The 21,572-nt window shown below is 39.9% G+C and overlaps 1 protein-coding gene across 1 annotated transcript in view; it reads right to left on the reverse strand.

Moving 5' to 3' along the window:
* cep162 (centrosomal protein 162) overlaps nucleotides 1–21,572 on the reverse strand; it is a 55,457-nt gene that overhangs the window by 15,092 nt on the left and 18,793 nt on the right. Inside the window, exons 12-23 of the mRNA XM_042332857.1 lie at nucleotides 18,339–18,539; nucleotides 17,210–17,291; nucleotides 16,171–16,450; nucleotides 15,698–15,923; nucleotides 13,929–14,101; nucleotides 12,410–12,649; nucleotides 8,593–8,724; nucleotides 7,431–7,543; nucleotides 5,459–5,573; nucleotides 3,676–3,802; nucleotides 2,393–2,556; nucleotides 1,171–1,275 (exon numbers count right to left, since the gene is read on the reverse strand). Of these exons, the coding sequence (XP_042188791.1) occupies nucleotides 1,171–1,275; nucleotides 2,393–2,556; nucleotides 3,676–3,802; nucleotides 5,459–5,573; nucleotides 7,431–7,543; nucleotides 8,593–8,724; nucleotides 12,410–12,649; nucleotides 13,929–14,101; nucleotides 15,698–15,923; nucleotides 16,171–16,450; nucleotides 17,210–17,291; nucleotides 18,339–18,539 (1,958 nt within the window). The remainder of the gene's footprint in view (nucleotides 1–1,170; nucleotides 1,276–2,392; nucleotides 2,557–3,675; nucleotides 3,803–5,458; nucleotides 5,574–7,430; nucleotides 7,544–8,592; nucleotides 8,725–12,409; nucleotides 12,650–13,928; nucleotides 14,102–15,697; nucleotides 15,924–16,170; nucleotides 16,451–17,209; nucleotides 17,292–18,338; nucleotides 18,540–21,572) is intronic.

Genomic DNA, 21,572 nt, shown 5'->3' on the forward strand with positions numbered 1-21,572 from the left:
TTAAAATAATACAATACAAATTTACATTTGTATAACACCTTTCACGTCGGGAGAATGTGAATCTGTGTTTAGTTAGTACAAAAATTTATGTGGTCCAGCAAGTTCTGGTGTTGGCCGGTGGGATACTGGGCTTTGCACTTAGGACATTCCAAAAAAACTTTCACTGGGAAGATTGCTGGATTCAGGAAGCTCGCAAGTTCATGTAGCTACCATCGACTTAGTGAAGCCTCCACAACTACTTGCATTTATATAGCATTGTTCACATAGTGTTGACACCTGATATCAGTGCTTGTCGGATGTCAAATGACCAACTAGTGACAATCTTCAACTATCTGCAACTATCGCCTCTCCCTCTCAAAAGTCCAAACTGCCTTTTACTCCAAAACCATTTTGGAGGCCAAAAACAACCAATAGCACTGTTCTCCACCATCCATCATCTCTGTGCGCACCCCCTCACCCCACCACCCAAGCTGTCTCCATCCTCACTACAAATGCCAAGTGCAAACAGGCATGTCAAGACTTCTTCATGTCAAAGACGGAAAATATCCACTTGGATGTATTCCCCTCCCCTACATCCCCTTCTGCATCCCCCAGACCGTACACCACTCCTTCCTTCTGCCACAGTCACTACCAATCCTCCCTTCCTACATTCCTTTGCCCAAATTACTCCCACCTCCCTCTCAACCACCATCTTCCAGATGAAGCCCACCACCTGCTGCCTCAACCCCCCACCACCCAATTGCTGGTCACCCAACTCCCCCTCCTCTCCCTACTACTGGCCGACACAGTTAACCAGTCGCTCTCCTCAGGTTCTGTTCTTCTCCCCCATAAAACTGCTGTCATCACCTCCCTCCTCAAAAAAACACCCTTGACCCCTCCAACCTTCTAAAGTACCGTCCCATTTCCAACCTGCCTTTCCTTGTCAAAGCTCTGGAATGCATTGTCGCTAACCAGCTTTGCTCTCACCTCCCTCCTCAAGCACCTCCAGTCTGGTTTTCGCCGTATAGGATATGGGTAAAAAGGCAAGTAAGCAAGACTGAAAGGAATGCTCTTGAGGGAGCTGCCACAGAGATAATGGCCCAAATGGCCCTTTGTTCTATGGTTGACTTTGATTTCACTGATATGTAAGCAGTTATACTGCTTAGATTATTGACTGAAGGAAACACATACCTGCCGTTCAAGGTCTTGAATTCGTTTGGCTTCCAAACCTCTTTCTTTTGCTCTCTTCGGGAGTGGATCACTTTTGTCTCTTGTTTCAGTTCTAAGTTTTTCAACCTGTCACATTTAAAGAAATGTTAGGAAGCACATAAATTCACTTCACTAGAAATAAAAGCTCTAAGATAAAAATGCTCAAGTGACGTAGATTATAATTCAATTAGTCTTTTTTTACTATTACAAATAAAATATGAAAGATAATTACAAATAGTTATCCTTACATGCTCAGCACCAAATGAGACTCATTTATTGGTCTAACCTAAGAATGTTGAAACTGGCTGTAAAACCAATATTGTTACCTCTCTTAAGTCAGTTAATGGGCGCAATTCAGGGTGAAACCAGGAACCTTGTGGATCTGTGTAGGTATCTCACTCCAGGAAAAAAGCAATGAGACTTGCTTTTCCAGTGATCATTGTTGGAAGTGCGTGTGCATTGCCATTGGGAGGAACACAACTGAGCTCAGCCTCAGCTGGTATGCACAACTGAGCTCAGCCTCAACTAAGATCCAATAGATATTAATGATTCATCAAAAAGCACCCAAACAGCTTGATGTCAAATGATTAGCAAGTGACTCAAACAAAAGGATTGAAATCTAGTGGATTTCTTAACCAACAACATTTATTTGTAAAAGAAGTGATACATCGGTGGAAGTTCAATGTCCCTTGAGCAATCCAGCCTGGTGCAGCAGTATGATCAGAGAATCAATTGCTATTTGTGTTAAGTCAACGCATCGAGCTTACGTGCTCTAATTTGTCTCACTACCCCATGCAAGGGAAACAACAAAAATGATTAGCCAGGAGCTTGTATTGCTCCTGATCACTATCCAATGTGCTCTGCTTAAAAGATGTGCACATAAGGATGTCTGGAGAGAACAGGTTCAGGCTCAGATGTTATGTCTCCTGTCAACTATTCACTGTCAGGGCTACAAATGAATAATGTGATCCCGGGAAAGATAATGCGGCCCATGAATTAAAAATAATAATTCTTGCATTTGACACAGCACTTTCACGTCGGGAGGAAATCTCAAAACTCTTCATAGAATTTTACTGTATAGTGACTATTTTGTAGGCAAATCAGTAGAAGGAAAATGTCATCAAAAATTACTTCAGAAGGTTAATAGGAGAGAATATAGGAAGATAAACTTTAACAGAAATAAATATGAATTATAGTTATGTACCTGTTCCTTCAATGCCTCAATGTTTACATTTGCTGCTTTAAGCCTCGCTGTATCCTTATCCAGCATTTCCTGGTTTTCTGCATACCACTGCAACCTCTTGTTGAGACGATGGATTTCTTGCTTGTTCTGTTCTTGCATCATTTTCATCTCAAATTCTTTATCACCTGAACATAGTGATTTTACAAAATAAATACAATTTAAGTGATAAAAAAAGTAAAGTGGGGAATCCTAATCGTGCACTTATAAGGTGTCACAAGGTGTCTGTAAAAGTCCTCCCACCACTCTGAAAGCAGACGTCTATCAGATAGCTGATAAGGAAACTCTGAGATTGTGGCCTGGAGTTTGTGTTCGTACATCAATCCAGCACCTGTAATCCACCTTGATTAGTTTGCAGAGAGGTAAGATCAATGGGAAGGGTTGTGTGTCCAAGCTGTGGACAGGAAGATGGTGGCAATACTCTCATGCATTTCATGCTGAGCTGTGTTGCCCACCAGGAAGCTAACGGGAAGTCCACCTAGTGAGAGCTCCAAACCTGTGCTTGTCGAATGTCTAATGACCAACCAGTGAGTAAGTGGGGTAACCCTGGAGCTAAAGTAGCTCCAAAGTGACATGCTTGGCAAAGGAATGTCAGAATTGAGCCTATTCTCCCTGGCAGTCTTGGTAATCCAGTTTCTGAACCAAGAAGGTCCACAATACTCCAGGGCACTGCTGATGACAGCCCATAGACTCATTGGCAGGACTAGAAGGGCAGACCAGTCACTGGGGTTAACTCCTGTTAACCCTGCAAGCCAAAACCCTAACAGGTAGGGTGGTCCTAGTTGAACAGGGCAGCAGGAAAGCTTGCCAGACTGTGCTTTCTATGCTGTTTTAGCCAGAGTGTGCGTTGGGTTACTGCTGTAGACTACAGCAGTAGACCAAAAAAGACCAAAAAAGATTCCAAGATTGCAACCTTAACAATGAAGATAAGCATCTCTTTGTACTGTATTAACGTATTGTAGAATGCTAAGAGTCAATTATTCAGCCCTTCACTAGAAGATAGTCATTGTTTAGATTTGAACAAATTTCACTCAGGATTGTATCAAACTTAGTTTGAAAAATCCCATTTTGTTTAAAGAAATAATCACAAAAAAACAACTTAAGAACCACCAGCAATCAGCAGGATAATGAAAGCTTCCATGTGATTTGAACTACAACAATTTGCAGTTATAAACTAGTTTCATGTGGGGTAGCACCTCGGAGTGCTTAACTCCAAGACGTTTTAGACTTTAGTACTGGTGACATACCTGAAATATAACTAACATGCGCCTTTGCCATATCACGCTCCTTCTTCATTTGTTCTAGATCCACCTCTAATGCCTGCTTTTCTTGCTTAAGTTTTTTTAACTCCTCCATAAATTTTACTCCTTCCTTCTGAAATGTCAAAAATGAAAGAAAAATAAGACAATGCTCATACAATACAAAATTACATTTGTATAGCGCCTTTGACGTCAGAAGGATGTCCCAAGGTGCTGGACAGTCATGGATTTGGACCCGACCTGTGGGGAGAAAGGAGGGTGGAGGGCAAGGAGCGTGGCCAAAAGCATGGTCAAAGAAGAGGGTCTTGAGAGGCGTACTAAAGGTAGATGCTAGGAACAGGGATGAATTCCTATTGACTGTTAAAGATACCAACCTTGCCAGTGAGTGCTTAATAATGGAAAATAGATAACTTTACCACCCAGAGACATTTCACCCTATATATTCATATTCTTGAAGCTAAGGTCGAGCCATCTTAATGAATTTGCTTGCCCCCTGCTACAGTATGATATGAACACACTTGGGGGAAGTGCTTCATCTTAGAGGGAAGTACTCCACTCGACGGGAGTCTTACCAATACGGGCATTTACCAATGAAGACAGGCATTTCCAATAGGTAAACATTAATCTAATTATTAATGTCAATTTGTTTCTCCTTAGTGACCTATTTATTTATATCATTATATTAATTAACATTTATCTCAATATTGTGCCGTGAATCTGGAAGCCCAACATGTACTTCCCATTCTGAATTGGGGGCACTTTTGGCATTCTTAGTGAAGGCACTTTGCCAGAAGTACAGAACAGCAAAATCTAGCTTTTATTGTATAGTGTTATTAAAGTGCCAGTTGTTTGATCAGCTCCATCAAGTTTTAAAAATAATTTGTTTACATTTTATAGACTATTCAAACAGAGCTTTGAATGCAACACTGAGGATGTGATTCAGATTTGCTGGGTTAATATTGCTCCATGTGCTATTAGAACAAGGAATCCACAGCAATTTGGACTGTCTTAGCCTCATTTATACTACCTTGTTTAATGTGCAGTTATTGTCAGAATCACAGGAATTTGCCAGCAAACCATGAGAAATAAAGACAGTATAAATTATTATGAGCAAAAGTGGTACATCGACAATAATAAGTTGGTCAGCAGAAGGCTAAGACCTTCCATTTGTCATGTACCACTGCCTCAGTGGGTACCAATGAAGGCTCAACCTTGTTATTTGAGTTTTGCATTCAATTACATTTTTAAAAACGAAGTGGTTTTATATTCTCACAATTAATTTTTAACATTTAACAAGTTGAGACAATTTTTTATGAAAGGCAGAGGAACAGGACTTAAAGTTCCCCATTAATGTCTCACAACTGCCATTTCAAAAATGCAGAAATATAATTGCAAATATTCTCCAAAAGTGGACAACAAGTTTGCATTTATGTAGCCCTCTTCACATAGGCAGCATCTTGGGAGTACTCAACAGCACTTTGATGCTGAGCTGGACCAAAGAGGAAAGTCTTTAGGGACAGTGAAAGATGGGTCAAGACAGAGGTATTGAGGCCAGCAGTTCCAAGCAGTAGACCAAGCAATAATAAATATAAAAGAATCAACAGATGAATCTTGGTAATTGTCACTCTGGCAATCTCCTAAATAACATCTTCCTGGCTGGGTGGAAGCATTAGTACAAATGGATGCATTGGCTCAGGTTTGAAGTATATATGAAACATCAAGCGTTAACATTTTTCTTGTGGAAATGAAGGGAACATTTACTTTTACTTGCCTGTGTTATTCTCAGCTGTGAAAGCATTTCAGTAAAATTCTGATTTCTAATTTGATCAGGTAAATGTACATCTTGTACCGCAAGTTGTTGCTGATTACTCTTGTTCAACTGCTCCCTAATAAGAAAGGTAACAGCAAATTATAAAGGACCTGTTTATTTTCTCCCTCCCTAACACAACACACACTAATGCATTGTTTAGGCCACATTTTAAACATCATAATAAACCAAATGTTTCACCTGGTTACCCTTGGCTTAAGAAATGTTTTGACATTGTGAAGTAAAGAAGGAGATAGGTTTCCTTATTCCTCTTAAGTGATAAACTATTACAAATTGCTCACATTTTTGCTAAGATTAGGGTCCATATTTAACATTGGAATCCTCTAAATGCACATGCCAGAAATCTGCAAGTTCGATTCCTAATCTGTGATGAATTAGCTGATTTGAGCTTGGAAACCAGAGGAAACATTACTGCGAAACATTTTTACAGTTAATGACGGAATTTGGAAAGCAAAACACCACAAATGGTGCTAAACACCAAGCGAAACTCCATGGGTCTTTTTTTGCTGTGATAAAATTTTTAGATTACCATTGCAAAAGTCTTAAATAGACCTCATTCACAGGTGAACTAGTGTTCTTTTACTCCACGAATTCCCTTGCTTTAAACTATTTTAAGACTATCTTTGATTTCCGACTGTTGTGGAAGAGCCCAACATGTAGGATTAGAAAGTGGGTAAACTGGACAACACATTCTTTTAACTTAAACATCCATTCTTTTCAGCTACTCCTGCATTCCACGATTCCACTGATTTGCCTTATTCAAACATTAGTTATGTGTTGAGATATTTAATAGAAATTATTTGTGTCCAATGATTCATATCCCACATTTTTGCACTTTTGCCTTGAGCGTGTATACTAAAGGAGAATAGACGGAAGAGGGTTAGGAAAGAGGCAATTCTAGGACTGATAACATTTGTGGATTAGAAAAAATGTCCAATATTAATAAGGAGAAAACAACCTGTGGAAAATTTGTAGCTGACTAAGAATATAAAACTACCTCAAGTGACACTCTCTCCTCACTCATGACTAATGTCTCATCTATTTGATTTACAGCCACCTTTACAGTTCAACAACTTCAGAGAGACTCAGACATTACTTTAAGACTTTGGTGGAAAAGAAGTTACACCTAATACTATTTATCAGCATTTGGACAAGAAAATGGACTTCAACCTTCAATGAACTGTTGCACTGAATTGCTGTCGCTTATTAGACTGATGGTCACACCAATTGTCGTAAGCCTAACATTATTTCGATTGCACAAAAATGTACATAAATCTGTGTCAATTTATGTAACATCTTCACTTGGTGTGCTTTGTAGTGGCAAAGAACTGTGAAGGTTTTATTCTCATTATTTACTGTTAATGTGCCTAAATTTTCTGTCTCTGTTAACGCCTTTTAATTTCCTCTATCTTTCCTAACAGGAAGAGCTCTTGTATGTTAAATGATATTTATGCATCCCCTTAACTCTTTCTATTTCAAAGTTTAGCTCCCCAGGCAATTGAGTTCTGCAAATGGGCTTGGTGATCCTGTACTAAAGGGGAAAAAAATCAACAGGAATCAATAGCCTGTTTACTATCTAGGGAACACTGTTTCCAATTGCTTATGTGTGCACATTGGGTAAGCAAAGGTTGGTATGATGACCTCCACAGCCAAATAGCCTGCCGACACTCTTAGCCTAGCCTTGCACATGAGGAATGGTCATTGGATGAGATACTTTGGAGTGTGGGTTCCAATTAAGTGCAAGAGTTAGCAGAAGGGGACAAGAGGAAAAGCTGAACAAATAGAATGTGTGCTGTAACCGATCAATTGCCTATGAAGAACATGTAAATGTATTAGTAGCATTGCTTCACACAAAATATATTTAATAATCAGTGTATATTTCAACTTTCAAAAATATCAAGTTCTGTGTCCTTACTTCAGACGGCCCACTTCAGCCATCAAAAGCTGATTTTCTGCAGACATTTTCTCTTTGTTCACTTTATTGAGGAGCTGAAGTTCTTTCACCCGTTTGTAAAGCTTTTCATTTTCCTAAAACAAAAGGTTTTAAATATGTGTACAAAGACAGACAAGTTGCGTCATTTACAAAATCCCAAAGAAAACAAGATTCATAAAATAAAGTTCTTTAGTTTCTCCAAGAAATTAAAGTACTTTGAGAAATAAAAAGCAGAATTGTAATGTGGTAAATCTGAAATAAAAAGAAAGTCATAGAAGTTCAACAGAATCTCTGGAAGAGAAAGCTGGATTAACATTTTGGGTAAAATTCTCTAGGACGTTGGAATTTTTGCCCATCACTTTCCTCCTGCTCACATACATGGTTGCTTCTCTCCTCTCTTCTACTGTGAAGTTATATTCAGTACCTGCTTGTTTTGATGAATGGGTAATTCCTGAAACTTTTTCCTTTCAGATGCTGATTGACAAGACTTGCAAAGAATGTACAGCATAGAAACAGGCCGCTTAACTTAACCAATCTGAGTCAGTGTTTATACTCCACACTTGTCTCTACCCATTCCTTACTCACTCCAATACCCTTCTATTCCCTTCTCCCTCATGTAAAGGTCTAGCTTCTTCTTGAATGCATCTATAGTCTGCAATAAAACCAGCAGTGCACAATTCAATATTGTTGTTTCCCCACGTCAGCATATTATATTGTATTTCAATCTGTTTCAACAATTTTTCTTCCATTAGTGTACAAAGCCATAATGACAGAAAAATTTTACATGTATATAGTGCTTTTCATTTTAGGAGAAGATCTCAAAGTACTTCACAGGACTGATTGGTAACCCAAGATCGGAACAACTAAAAACATGTGATTCGTTTGCATTCTCATAAAATCTCAGAACTTTCCTCAAATAACTTCTTTCTGGTTGGAGGTGGGGGGATCTGGGGTAAATGCAATATGAGATTAAAACTAATGGTCTGTTTTACATTCCCAACATTCAGTATCAGAAAACCCAAATGACTTTCACAAACCAAAACAATTAAAAATATTTTATCCAATTTTCCACCTTATAAGCAAACCATTAAACCATCTATTGCAATAGCATACACACTGGAAAACAACAACCGTGTTTCAATACCTGATGGTAGCCTTGAATAAGGGTTTCTTGCTCCTGAATATCTTTTTCAATTAACTTAAGCTTTTCTTCAGTAACAGGCTCCATGGCTTCCCCGAACTCCCATTTTTTCTTACTGGTCTCCAGAGTGTTCAGCTTTGGAAAGAAGAGTGAAGGTTATTACAAATCACAATACAGATCATTAAAAAAAATCTTGAAACAAAAGCCTTGAATACAGCAGATGAGGGTACCACGTGAAATGGAACTGAGCCATGTAGTCTATTCTGTACCTATGGTCTACGTCTGATATTTGGTCTATTTGATCCTTTCCTACTTAATAATAATAATCCTTGCATTTGATGTAGCGCTTTTCACGTGAGGAGGACGTCCCAAAGCGCTTCACAGAACACACTGTAAAGTGAATTGACTGTATATTTGTAGGCGAACGCGGCAGCCAATTGCGCACAGCAATGTCCCACAAACAGTCGTAGATTGAAAATGACCAATTTATTATTGTTTTTGGTTTTGGAGGGATTATTATTAAGCGTGTGGAGTAAGGAAACTTGCCCAAGGTTTCACCCTGCCTGGAATTGAACTCAGGTCTCTCGCTTGCAAAGAGAGTGCTCTAGCCACTGAGCTACAGGACTCCACATCTTCAGGGTAAATGGGAGGGGGGTGGGTGGTGAAGGAGCAGATGGTATAACAGACGAGACAGATAAAACATGTGCTAATATCTGGTGTCCTAGAATAGGATAGGGAGTGGGAAGATGCACACAAACACACACAATTGTCAGAATTCCTAGTCCTGATCATTCTTGCCCGAAGCCCATGCGGACACTAGGATGAGGACTAGTTTAGACTTGCCTTTAAGGAGCCCGATAATCGAATGGCCCACCAACACTCTGTCTCCTGGCTCATAGGAGAAGAATCACCAAGATGACAAGGCACCAGAAGGCCACTACTGCAGTGAATGTGCACCTCATTAACATTTACTGCCTTTGAGGTGGGTGCGAGGAGGTGTGGGGGGCAGGGAACATATTCGGAGATGGTGGGAGTGAAAAACACATGGTAAGTAAGTTTTTAATCAATTGTGTAATTGATTTTCTTTTAGTTTTATTTTAAGCATCTCCCATTCTGATCTTTCTTCGGCTTCCTAAACTGGTTCATACAAGCTCAATGGAAACTTCAGAAGCAGCATCTCATCTTTGTGCCAGGAATTCACAGTTCTCTGGTATGAAGGATAACTTCAACAGCTTTTAGCTTTAGTGGTCTAATACTGCTTTCATAACTCGCTAATCGAATAGTGGCCTGCATTCTTGCCAGCTTATTTTGCAGGACTCAAACCAAGCCACTGACAGCAGCACGGAAACCACATATGTTGTCTGCATCTGTTTCCAAATCATGAATTATTTCTTTCTGAGTAGGCCTGTACATCTCAGCAATCCTGATATATTTCAGACCGATCTGGACCATCTCACCCAGAGTCAGAATAGCATGCCAGCCAGTGCAATTGGCGGGCAACCAAATACCTGCCCATTTACCTTGTTGCATAGGACAATGCCTTCTCCAAGAATTGGGATGAAGAACCACCTCAAAAAGTGATGGGAGCGTCCTTTAGAGTGAGCTGTATTTATCACTCATATTGTATTGTATCATCAAAGGTAAGGCTTTCACTAAACTCAGCGTAAAACAAGTTCAAGGCCGTGATTCACCATCTGCTGCACTTTTTATGTTTCTTTTTATTCTGTTTCCTGTATTGCTACTCTGCAAGTTATAATCTAGGCTATATAAAACCATTCTTCTGATATAATACTAAATGAAGATCAATGAAGTAATGTGCCCCAATTGTACAGATCACTAAACACATAACTAAAATGGTGATATTTAAATATTCCCCCAAAAAGAGACAACAATCAGATATCCTGAGATCTGCAATAAGAAGTAGCTTTAAGATTAAAACATATAGATGAGGATCTTACTAGACCAAAGTGGACCATGATTTGTCACTCTGATGCATAACAGGATAATACTCTACTATAAGCATTAAAGTTATACCAGCAAGTTTGTACCAAGCCATCAGAAAACATTAAATCACTGTGACAGGGATGTTTTAATCTTTCATAAACGGCTTGCACTTCCGATTCGAATACCCTTTTTTAAACCAATTTTGCTGGTGACAGGGCATTAACATAAACATAAGCACAAATGGGACTTGGGCCTCTCAGCATAACTTTGGTGGTAAACTTGTTCAACAACTGAACAAACAAATTAATTTAAAACAACTGTAATTTACACTCTCAAATATAAACAATGTGAACCACATAAACCACGTTCAGGTCTGTGGTGTTTGGGAGCCACCTGCAGGTCAATCACAGTGAGAAACAGTACTGGACACATTCTCTGGAACTCTGCACCTTGGAATTTACTGCTGAACCACACTTCCTTCTTCCAACAAGTTGCAAATCAGCTTTTTTTTTAAAAAACTTTTGTAGTAAATACTATATTAGCATACTTTTTGACAATGTTCTTTGTAATTTGTCGCTCTGGATTTTATATATTGTAAATTGTTTGACGAACAGCATCGCTGGTTCTCATTGAAGCCTCTCCACAGCCATTTTCCACATGGACAAAGGCAAAATGAAGTCTATAAAGTACTCAAACAGCATCACTGCTGTGTGACTGCTGACAAAAGGGGCAAAAAACGTAATTTTCTTCAGGTATTCAGGATTCTCGAGACAAGTTCTAATCAGATATATGAGGTTATATAAGATTTTATGATGCAGAATTCCATCTGCAAGGCACCCCAAATAGCAGGACAAATATGTGCAACACATTTATAAGCAGCAACGATTTTAAACTAGAAGCTATCTTATCACTTACAACTTCACTTAATTTAGAAGAGACCTGAAGTGGCAGAGCAATCCTTCATAAAGTGATTCAGTAGCACGAAAGTAAACTAAACTAAGAAAATAATCCTCTCTCTCGATCAGCATCTTTTGATCTTAAAAAGTATTTTAAAAAAATACAATTTCAACCATTTTGATGGCTATATTTTGTAATTTTCAGCTATCAATGCTTTGTACCAAATAAGTCATTCGCTAAAGGAATTTGTAAAATGTCTTTTTAAACAAAATGTTTCCTTGGACAAAAAATGATAAAAGATAACAATTCAATCAGTAGGTTCCAATCACATTTATCTGATGCAAACATCACATTTTTTTTACAATTTATAACAAATCCTTGAATATTCTCTCAGAGATGATAGATTATTGAAAAAAGATTAATGTATATTGACATATCTTCCAGTTCAAAAAGTTATACTTTCACAATTTCTGATCTGAAAAAGAGAGATACAATAAATGACTTTCCATAGATCTCCATTACCTACTATTAGATTCTGGCATTAGACATCAGATCTAAGTGAGGTGACTTGTACATAAGGATCAAATATTAAGAGTGCAAGACTGAAATAATGTATTTTTATGTGCTCATCAGCTGTTAAGACAATGCCTATGCTCTTTCTGCTGATTGGGATCTCTTTTAAAAATGACAGGTCTTCCTGGCACAGTTGCACCTTATGGTATATTACACTTTAACAAAACTGCGTTATTTGCATTTTACCATGTCAAAAATTAAACTGATTCACTCTTTGGATAACTCTTTGGATAGCTTGTATTGTACCCATGTTAATAAATTCTCCAGAGCAACAAAGTAGAGGAAAGATGACAGAAAATAGTAAAGATAGGAGAGAGAACAAAGTTGAAAAGAGGAGAGTATAAAAGAAAATGGAACGGAAAAGAGGGATGAGAGGATGAATAAAAGTAGAGGGGAATAAATTTACCTTTGTTTGTAGTATATACATCTGCTCCTTTAGTTGAGGAAGTTGCTGTACTTCTTGATCTTTCCTGAGAAGTTCCTGTTCTTTCAGTTCCAATTCTGCCTTTAACTTCTCAACCAGGTTGTGCTCAGTATTCCATCTTTGATATGTTTCCTCCAGTCTTTGAAGCAGGAGGATTTCCCTGGTTACACTGCTAGCCTGCAGTAAGCTTTTGGATACCTCTAAATCATCTCTGGCAGAGAACTATTAAAATAGGTTACAAGAATTACTGAACGTTTGTTTTTGTTTTAAAAAAAATCAGTTATCAAAGAACATGGATATAACAATGAACACATATTTTGACCTAAATTATGAAGATTCTCAAAAAGGATTCTGAAATAAATAAAACACCATTATTGAACCGGATGATAGAGAATACCAGAATCCGTGAATAGGTTTCAAGGCTTTAACACAACTGAGAGCTTCAGGTGACATTTGAATCAATCAATAAAAAAAATCTACTTTCATCTCTGAAGGCAATTCCAGACATTTTCGATTTTTAACTAAGCCATTATTTAAGTCTTGCCATTGAAATCTGTATTTTATTTTGCTGCTGCATTAGAACTACAGGGCACTTCCTGCACATGGCAAGGCCAAGAAATACACAAATCCAGCAACGCTCTCTAGAATAGTGAAAGAAGTGATAATAATCATAAATAATTAATATAGGGCTTGCCTTTGATATAGCGCTTTTCACGTCTTCTAGATGTCTCAAAGCGCTTTACAGAGTTTACTGTAAAGTGAGTTGACTGTATATTTGTGGGCGAAATGCAGCAACCAATTGCGCACAGCAGTGTCCCACAAACAGTCGTGGATTGACCAAATTATTGTTTTTTTTTCTTGAGGGATTATTATCAGGCGTGTGGAGAAACTTGCCCAAGGTTTCTCCACATAATAATAGTGACCTGACAACTTGGAAGTCAGACATGTCTTAGGTATGGAAAGCCAGCTAGTTAGTTAAGACACTGGATGTACCAAGTTTCCAGTTAGCACAGGTCCACAGGCTAACAGTGTTATAAGTGAGGCAGTGCTAGGCGGGGTGCTGGGGTGGGGAGGGGTTGCACTGTAGTTGCAAGATTTGATGTGATTGAAGTATTTTGGTAATAACTAAAAACTTTTGAGATCAAAAACGAAAATGTATTATAAACAATTAATTGATCCACACGCTGAAACAACAAGCACCTGATCTCCAAGCTGCTCCCAACACAGACACAGTTTAGGCACAAAACCATGGCCAATTTATAAGGCAACCCATCTGAAATCACGTAACTCACCACAGAACAAGATTGAAACTGCAATTGCTTGGTCTGTCTAACATCATGCTACACTGGGTTACTCCTTTAATCTGCCAAGCTGTTGATCAACTGTACTTTTTAAGAAATTTGATATGCTAACAAGTCTTTCACCTGGGAGAGCTGTATAAAAAAACAGCTCAAAAGGTGATGTTTATACACTGGTGACACTGAAGAGCTTGACATTTTACCTGTTCTTTGCTTTGGCCATGGTGTAATTCCGTATGCTGTAGTGTACTGTTGCTCATCTGTTGTTCATGGCAAGTTGTAAATAACTGCGCTGAGGCAATCAATTGTTTTTCAAGGTAATTCCTGTCAAATTTACTCTTTCCAGTTCTGATTGTCTGGGTTGCAAATAACTGCTCTGTTAGCACAAGAAGGAAAACCTTGGAAGAATTTATTTATATTTAGCGTAAAGATCACGAATCAAGTTCTGAATAATAGTGTTGGTAAACCGGAGGGGAAAAATCAACAAAACTTCATTAGGCAAAAAAAATCTAATTGTAAACTGTAGTATGAATAAAACAGTAGGAACAAAATAGCATAATCAGATAGAAACATTCGGATGTATAATAATAATAATAATAATAATCCTTGCATTTGATATAGCGCTTTTCACGTCAGGAGGACGTCCCAAAGCGCTTCACAGAACAGTGTAAAGTGAATTGACTGTATATTTGTGGGCGAACGCGGCAGCCAATTGCGCACAGCAATGTCCCACAAACAGTCGTAGATTGAAAATGACCAATTTAATTATTGTTTTTGGTTTTTTGGAGGGATTATTATTAGGCGTGTGGAGTAAGGAAACTTGCCCAAGGTTTCGCCCTGCCTGGAATTGAGTATAACACAGTGGTATCATTTAAATTGGGTACAATATCCTAGGAATTCAAAAATCTATAATTTCTGCAAAGGCCAACTACGAGCTTTTAAAAGCCAGGCTACCACAGTGTTTAACTTAATAATAATCGCTGGATTTGATATAGCACCTTCCAGATCAGGAGGACATCCCAAAGTGCTTCACAAGATTTACTGTGAAGTAGATTGACTGTGTATTTTGTTGACAAACATGGTGGCCCAATTGCACACTGCAATAATAATAATAATCCTTGCATTTGATATAGCGCTTTTCACGTCGAGAGGACGTCCCAAAGTGCTTCACAGAACATACTGCAAAGTGAATTGACTGTATATTTGTGGGCGAACGCGGCAGCCAATTGCGCACAGCAATGTCCTACAAACAGCCGTGACAGGAATGACCAATTTTATTTTGGGGATTATTGGCCAGGAAAGCAATAAAAAATCCTTTTTACATTAGAATACATTAGAATATACAGCACAGAAACAGGCCATTCAGTCCAAGTAGTCTGTGCCAGTGTTTATGCTCCACATGAGCCTCCTCCTGCCCTTCCTCAACTAAGCCTTCAAGCATAACCTTCTATTCCTTTCTCCCTCATGTATTTATCTAGCTTTCCCTTAAATACATCTATGCTATTTGCCTCAACAACTCCTTGTGGTAGCAAGGTTTTCTTTTCAATTAGTGCCAGAGATCTTAAACATCCACCTCAACAGATAGACACGACCTCGGTTTAACATCTGATCTGAAAGACAACTAAAGGACACCTCTGACAATGCAACACCCCCAGCATTACATTGGAGTGTCACCTTAGACTTAGCAAGTTCAAGTCCCAACATGAGACTTGAACCCATAACCTTCCAACTAAGAAGTGAAAATGCATCCAACTGAGCTAGACTGACAAACAAAATAGCTTGATTCTAGTTGCTATTTCTTCTTACCACATTAAATATTTATTTTGGGTTATCATGCAACAATTCTGGTTTGCGAAATATTTTTTTTAAAAGAAGCTTTACAAGTTTAAATTGCATCTGGATTTTTTGTCCTCAGATTATGTATATTCAAACTCGTATTAAACTTCTTTGAAACCATAAAAAAGAACCTTACCTTTTGGTTTGTCTTTTGTAATATCAGACTTGGATCGACCTTTAGTACCCATCTTTATGGCAGGTTGTTTTGGTGGAGTCACAGGAATACCTTTATTACCAATACTGAAGGATTCTCTCTTTGAAGGACTGACTTTGCCATACCCTGAACTTTTCACACATGGATACTTCATATTGTACATTTTTTTGAAACTACCTTGTGTGGTTTTGGGCTTCTTGGAAGAATTCTGTAGATTGATAAATATCATCTCATTATTCTAGGAACAGCGAAAAATACCCAGTCATCTAATTCGAAAATATAGTTGTCCACTTTCCATTTATGAGCAAGAATAGCAAGAATACATTTTCTTCATGCTAGGAAAATCTTAGCTAATAAGGACCATAGCTACCAATCAGGTGGAGAATAAACACAGCATGCAGGACAAAAGGTTATGTTAAAGTATCTATGTAATATACATAGAAATCTAAATGTACCTGGAGATCTCTGCAAATCACTGAGGAAACAGCAGGTGTGAGGTTGTGTTTGGTCACAGAATTGTACAGCTTGCTATTAACATCTACTTTGTCAGGATAAATTATTTTCGTGCCATCGGTCCTTTCACCCAAAGAACGTTGAGATAATTCTTTGGCCCTGTTTTCTCTTTCAGAATAATAAGAGTCAGGCTGTGCTTCAGAAAGAAGAGTGTTACTGGGATCTTTTAATGTCTGTTGCCTGAACATTTCTACTGCTTCAATCCCCTGCTGTGCATTTGTACTGTAGAGGGAAAGATAAATATTCACATTTTATTTTTTATTTTGGAAACAAAAAACAAACCATTTATCCAAACTTAAGTAAAACATCTTCAAAAAGATTTTTAAGTAAAACAATACATTTTGTTTTTCAATTATATAAGCAGTTATTGTGTCTCCAAAACAAGATACCTCTCGTAGAAAAAAAAATCCTAGCATTTGGTATAGTGTTTTCATGTTAGGAGTACAACCCAAAGTCACTTCACTTGATGTTCTGTGAAGTGGAGTGACTGTAATTGTTGGCGAACACTGTAGCCAGATGTTATCCTATATGAAAGGTGCTATATAAATTTAGGTTGTTGTATCATAGTTTCATCCTACATAGTATGACTCATTATTGAAAGATAAAGCTAACTCTTTCAATTCTATGAATGCTTTGGCCAGGTTCACTCATCTTGTCACTGTTGAACCTGTGGGTCACTGAGTACCCACTAGGCATATTTTATGTGGATCTCAAATTGCACAGAACTGTTTCCATCAAGTGCCCAACCAACAATGCTTTGAGACATCCTCCCGAAGTGAAAGGCGCTATATTAATGTAGATTGTACTGTATTGTATTCCCTAAACCTCCTGTCAGTTTAAAGATTGATCAAACATTTTGCATTCCAGGGTAGTGTTTCAGTATAACAAGGTGCTATATAAATTACCTAGATGACTGCTGCAGTAAAAATAAAATGTCACTGTGTTCAATACTGTCCAAATGATTAATCAAAAACGAATTACCTCACTGTGTGGGAGTCAAATCCTCTTGCAAATGCAGATTTTTCATTAATATGCTTCATTAGTTCTTCCACCGTGGGCAGATCTGAAAAAAAGAATATGCGAAACATAAACAATGTGCAGGAGCACAGCAGACCAGTATTGTCGTTTGTCTGGTTTCATTTTCAAAACCGTTAAGAAAATAATTTGTCATTTTAACTGATAACAAGGGCAATAAAACATCATGTTTATATGTGCAGTACTTTCTTTGATCTTCTAGTTTATTTTCACATTTGGTCGTATTGTTCAGATTTCAATACTGTAACAAGATTTGAATGTATATTTCGCCCACAAAATATACATTCAATTCACTTTATATTCCGTGAAGCGCTTTGAGACGCCTCAACGACACGTTAAGATGCTAATTCAAAAGCAAGGATTATTATTACTTATATCTTATTTCATATAAACACACCAACAGGCAAGTTGCAACAAACCAGATACTATTGGGTTAACTTCTTTGGACATATGTCTGCTAATGCTGAGTTTAAACTTATGGTTTTTGCTCCATAAGGAGTGATACTGAAGTGGAGTTACTGACACTTATAAGTGTCCTCTTCGTAGTCTCCGCTTTTATCTGTAAAACTCCTGGGTTTGGTTTTGCATACCCTTATGCAATTAATAGGTTTGAAATCTCCAACACGGAAGAGGCCATTTGGCCCAAAACGGCTGTGCTTTTAAAGTGTGGTCACATTTATAAAGATGTGATCCCCAACTGTTCAGCGCCTTGGGACATCCCCCCGACGTGAAAAGCGCTTTACAAATGTAATTTTGTTGTTGTTGTTGTCATCATCAGTATCTCACACTAGTGTCTACAGTCTAGTGTTTGCTTGTGGTACATATTGTATCTTTAACATTCAGCACTTTTGTGGTATGCACACGCTGAGACAAGTCCTTATTCGAGACCCTACACTCAAGAATATTAAATTAAATCATTATGCTGAATGTTAAAAGAGAAACCAACCAATTTGTTGCAATGCATTCTTGTATATTTGTTGGTGGCGAATCAATTCACAATGTACATTACTATTCTTATATAACAATGTTATAACCTAAGTAAGGGATTGAGACATTCAACCCATTCTGTGCTTACCAGATTCTGCAGTAGAAACATTCTTTGATAGCCCTTTAAAATAGTCCACACTGTCTAGAATTGAATCTCTACTATTTTCATTTTCATGCAGCAATGTTCCGTGTCCTAGGTCTGTGTCTTCCAACAACTGATCGATGTTGTGGTATGCTTGATGTAAGGCTTCCATGTCACTGTTGGTGTTGGTTTGTACGCAGGAAATACCTGAAAACAGTAAGGATTATTACACTGTACTTAGCTTCAAGAGACAATATGCAGGCTACTCCACTTAAGGGTAGTTTAAAAGAGTAAATTTTAATCCATGTCAATTTCTTCCGAATTATATTCCACAGCACAAAATTTCTGATCGCAGGAAGCATTTCCATATTGAAAGAAGACATTCTGAACAATACTCCATATGTTTGTCCTCATTAAGCTCGTCATCATGAAAAGTTTCTGTGAATCAACAACAAAACACCTCTTACTGCAACCGGATAAGGTGGTGGCAACAAGACACTGCTCCGAGCTAATTAAAACGTTTAATGGGATTAAATATATAAGCATAATGTGTATTAATTACTTATTATTTCCATTCTATGGTCCAAACCTGAAATTTGGTTATTTCAACAACAACAACATATTACATTGTAAAGTGCCTTTCATGTCGGGAGGACCTCCCAAGGCACTGGACAATCAATGTTTTGGACCCAAGCTGGGGGTCAGGATTGGAAAGGGTGGAGGGTAGGAGGGAAGGGAGGGTGACTAAAGGCATGGTCGAAGAGGAGGGTCTTGAGACAGGTCTTGAAGGAGGCAAGGGAGGGGTCAAGGCAGAGGGAGCGAGCAGGTTGGTAGGGGATTAGTAGGTCACAGAGGTAGGGGGGAGCAATGCCATGGATGGCTTTGAAAGTGACAACCAGGTTCTTGAACTGTACCCTGTGTAATGGGAAGCCAGTGGAGTCGGGTGAGGGTGATTGGGTCACGGACCCTGATGCGGAAGAGGACACAGGCTGCAGAGTTCTAGATAATCTGCAGCCCATGGAGGAAGGAGTTGGGGAGGCGACAAGCAGGGAGTTTGCGTAGTCGAGTCTGGATGTCATGAATGCGTGTATGAGGGTCTCGGCGGCCTGTGGTGTGAGACAGTGGCGGAGCCAGACAATGTTGCGGAGGTGAAGGTAGGCAGAGCGGGATATGGCACGGATGCGGGGTAGGAAGGATAGTTGAGGGTGAAACAAGACCCCAAGGTTCCGGACTGGCTTAGTAAGGTGGAGTATGCAACCATGGATGGTGATACTGTCAGTGCCTGAGGTGAGAAGGCGCTGACGGGAGCCAATGAGGAGAGCCTCAGTCTTGTTGATGTTCAACTGAAGAAAGTTAGTTCTCATTTGGGAATTTATGTCTGACAGACATTCTGTCAGGACAGCAGTGGTCCTGGAGTCGAGGGTGAAGGCAGAGAGATAGAGTTAGGTGTCATCCGTGTACATGTGGAAGTTGACCCCATGTCTGAAGATGATGTCACAAGAGGGAGCATATGGATATTGAAGAGGGGACCAAGGACAGAGCCCTGAGGAACGCCGCACGAGACAGTGCGGGGGCTACCGGAGAAGCCATTTGTGGAGATGAAGTGGTGACGATGTGAGAGATAGGATCTGAACCATTCAAGGACAGAGCCATGAAGCTTGAGGTGAGAGGCGAGGCGATGGAGGAGGATTGAGTGGTCAACAATATCGAAGGCAGCAGAGAGGTCAAGGAGGACGAGGAAGCAGAGGGAGCCCTGGTCACAGATGGCCAAATTTTATTTATCACTTTGATCAAAGCTGTTTCTGTGCTGTGGGCAGCAATGAAAGTGACGACCAGGATCTTGAACTGTATCCTCTGTGTGAAGGGAAGCCAGTGGAGTTGGGCAAGGATGGCGATGATAGGGGCACGGAGCCTGGTGCGGGAGAGGACACAGGCTGCAGAGTTCTGGATGATCTGCAGCCTATGGAGGGAGGAGTTGGGGAGGCCGACAAGCAGGGAGTTTGCGTAGTCCGTGAAGGGAGTGGAGAGAGAGGAAGGAGCGAAGCTGGGAAGCAACAACTCATTCCAGGACTTTGGAAAGGAAGGTTGGAGATGGGGCGGTAATTTGAGAGCAGTGATAGGTACAGGGGTTTTTTCGGAATAGGAGTGATGACGGATGTTTTTAAAGGGGTGAGAACGGTGCCATTGCACAGGGAGATATTTATGATCTCTGCGAGTAGGGGCCAAGGAGGTGGAGCTGGGAGGTATGGAGAGGGGTAGGGATGGGGTCTAGGGAGCAGGGGTCAGTTTCATATAGGTTATAGCGGTGGTGAGAGAGGAGGGGGAAGACAGGTTCGAAGGTGTGGAAGGAGCGATAGATAGGGGACGGGGTGTGAGGGGAGACGGGGAGTGTGTGATAGTCGGAAGGGCAGAGGCAGCTGAGCGTATCCCCTTGATTTTGGTTTCGAGGAAGTCCAGCATTTCCTCGTAGTTGGCGTTGGAGAGAGGATGGGCGAGGAGTGAGAGGGTGGCCGGAGGAGCCAGTTGGTGATGGAGAAGAGGAGCCTGGGGTTAACCTTGGCCTCCAAGATTGTCTTAGGAGTAGAAAGACGATTTAGCGGAGGCGAGGGTGGAGAGGTGCGTTTTGATAAGGTCCAGCCAGATCTGCCGATGGACTGTTAACTTAGATTTGAGCCAGATGCATTCGGCGGCACGCACCTGTGCCTTGAGGGAGAGGAGGTGACTGATGTAGCAGGATGACTTCCGTGAGTAGGAGGCGGTTCGGGAAGTGAGGGGAGCAAGGGCATTGAGAGTGCTGGAAAGGGAGTTGTGGAGGAGATTGATCGAGGAGGTTAGGTCATTGTGGGAGGAAACCCAGAGTGGGAGGAGTTCAGATTTCAGATGAATCCAAGGCATTGTAGGGGGGGGAGGGGGAAAGGGGGGTGGAGATGTTTTTTCCAGGGGCAATAGGAGACAGAAGTGGGTTGGGTGGCGTTGGAGAGAGGGATTGAGGAGTTGAGGGAGCTCAAGTAATAATCTGAGATGGCTTTGTCGGTGATGGTGAGGTCCGAGATACTGAGGCCCAGGGTAATCACCAAGTTAAGTGGGTGGCCATGGACGTGGCTGGCAAGGTTGATGTGGAGGGAGAGGTTGTGACAGGAGACAGAAGAGTCAGTGGAGATGGAGCAGGAGGGGGGTGAAGTGCAGGTTGAAGTCACCTAGGATGAGGGGGCGTTTGGAGCAGAGGGAGAGGGAAGATAG

The sequence above is a fragment of the Callorhinchus milii genome, unplaced genomic scaffold (genome assembly GCF_018977255.1).
Source record: "Callorhinchus milii isolate IMCB2004 unplaced genomic scaffold, IMCB_Cmil_1.0 Scaffold3, whole genome shotgun sequence".
NCBI classification, from domain to species: domain Eukaryota; kingdom Metazoa; phylum Chordata; class Chondrichthyes; order Chimaeriformes; family Callorhinchidae; genus Callorhinchus; species Callorhinchus milii.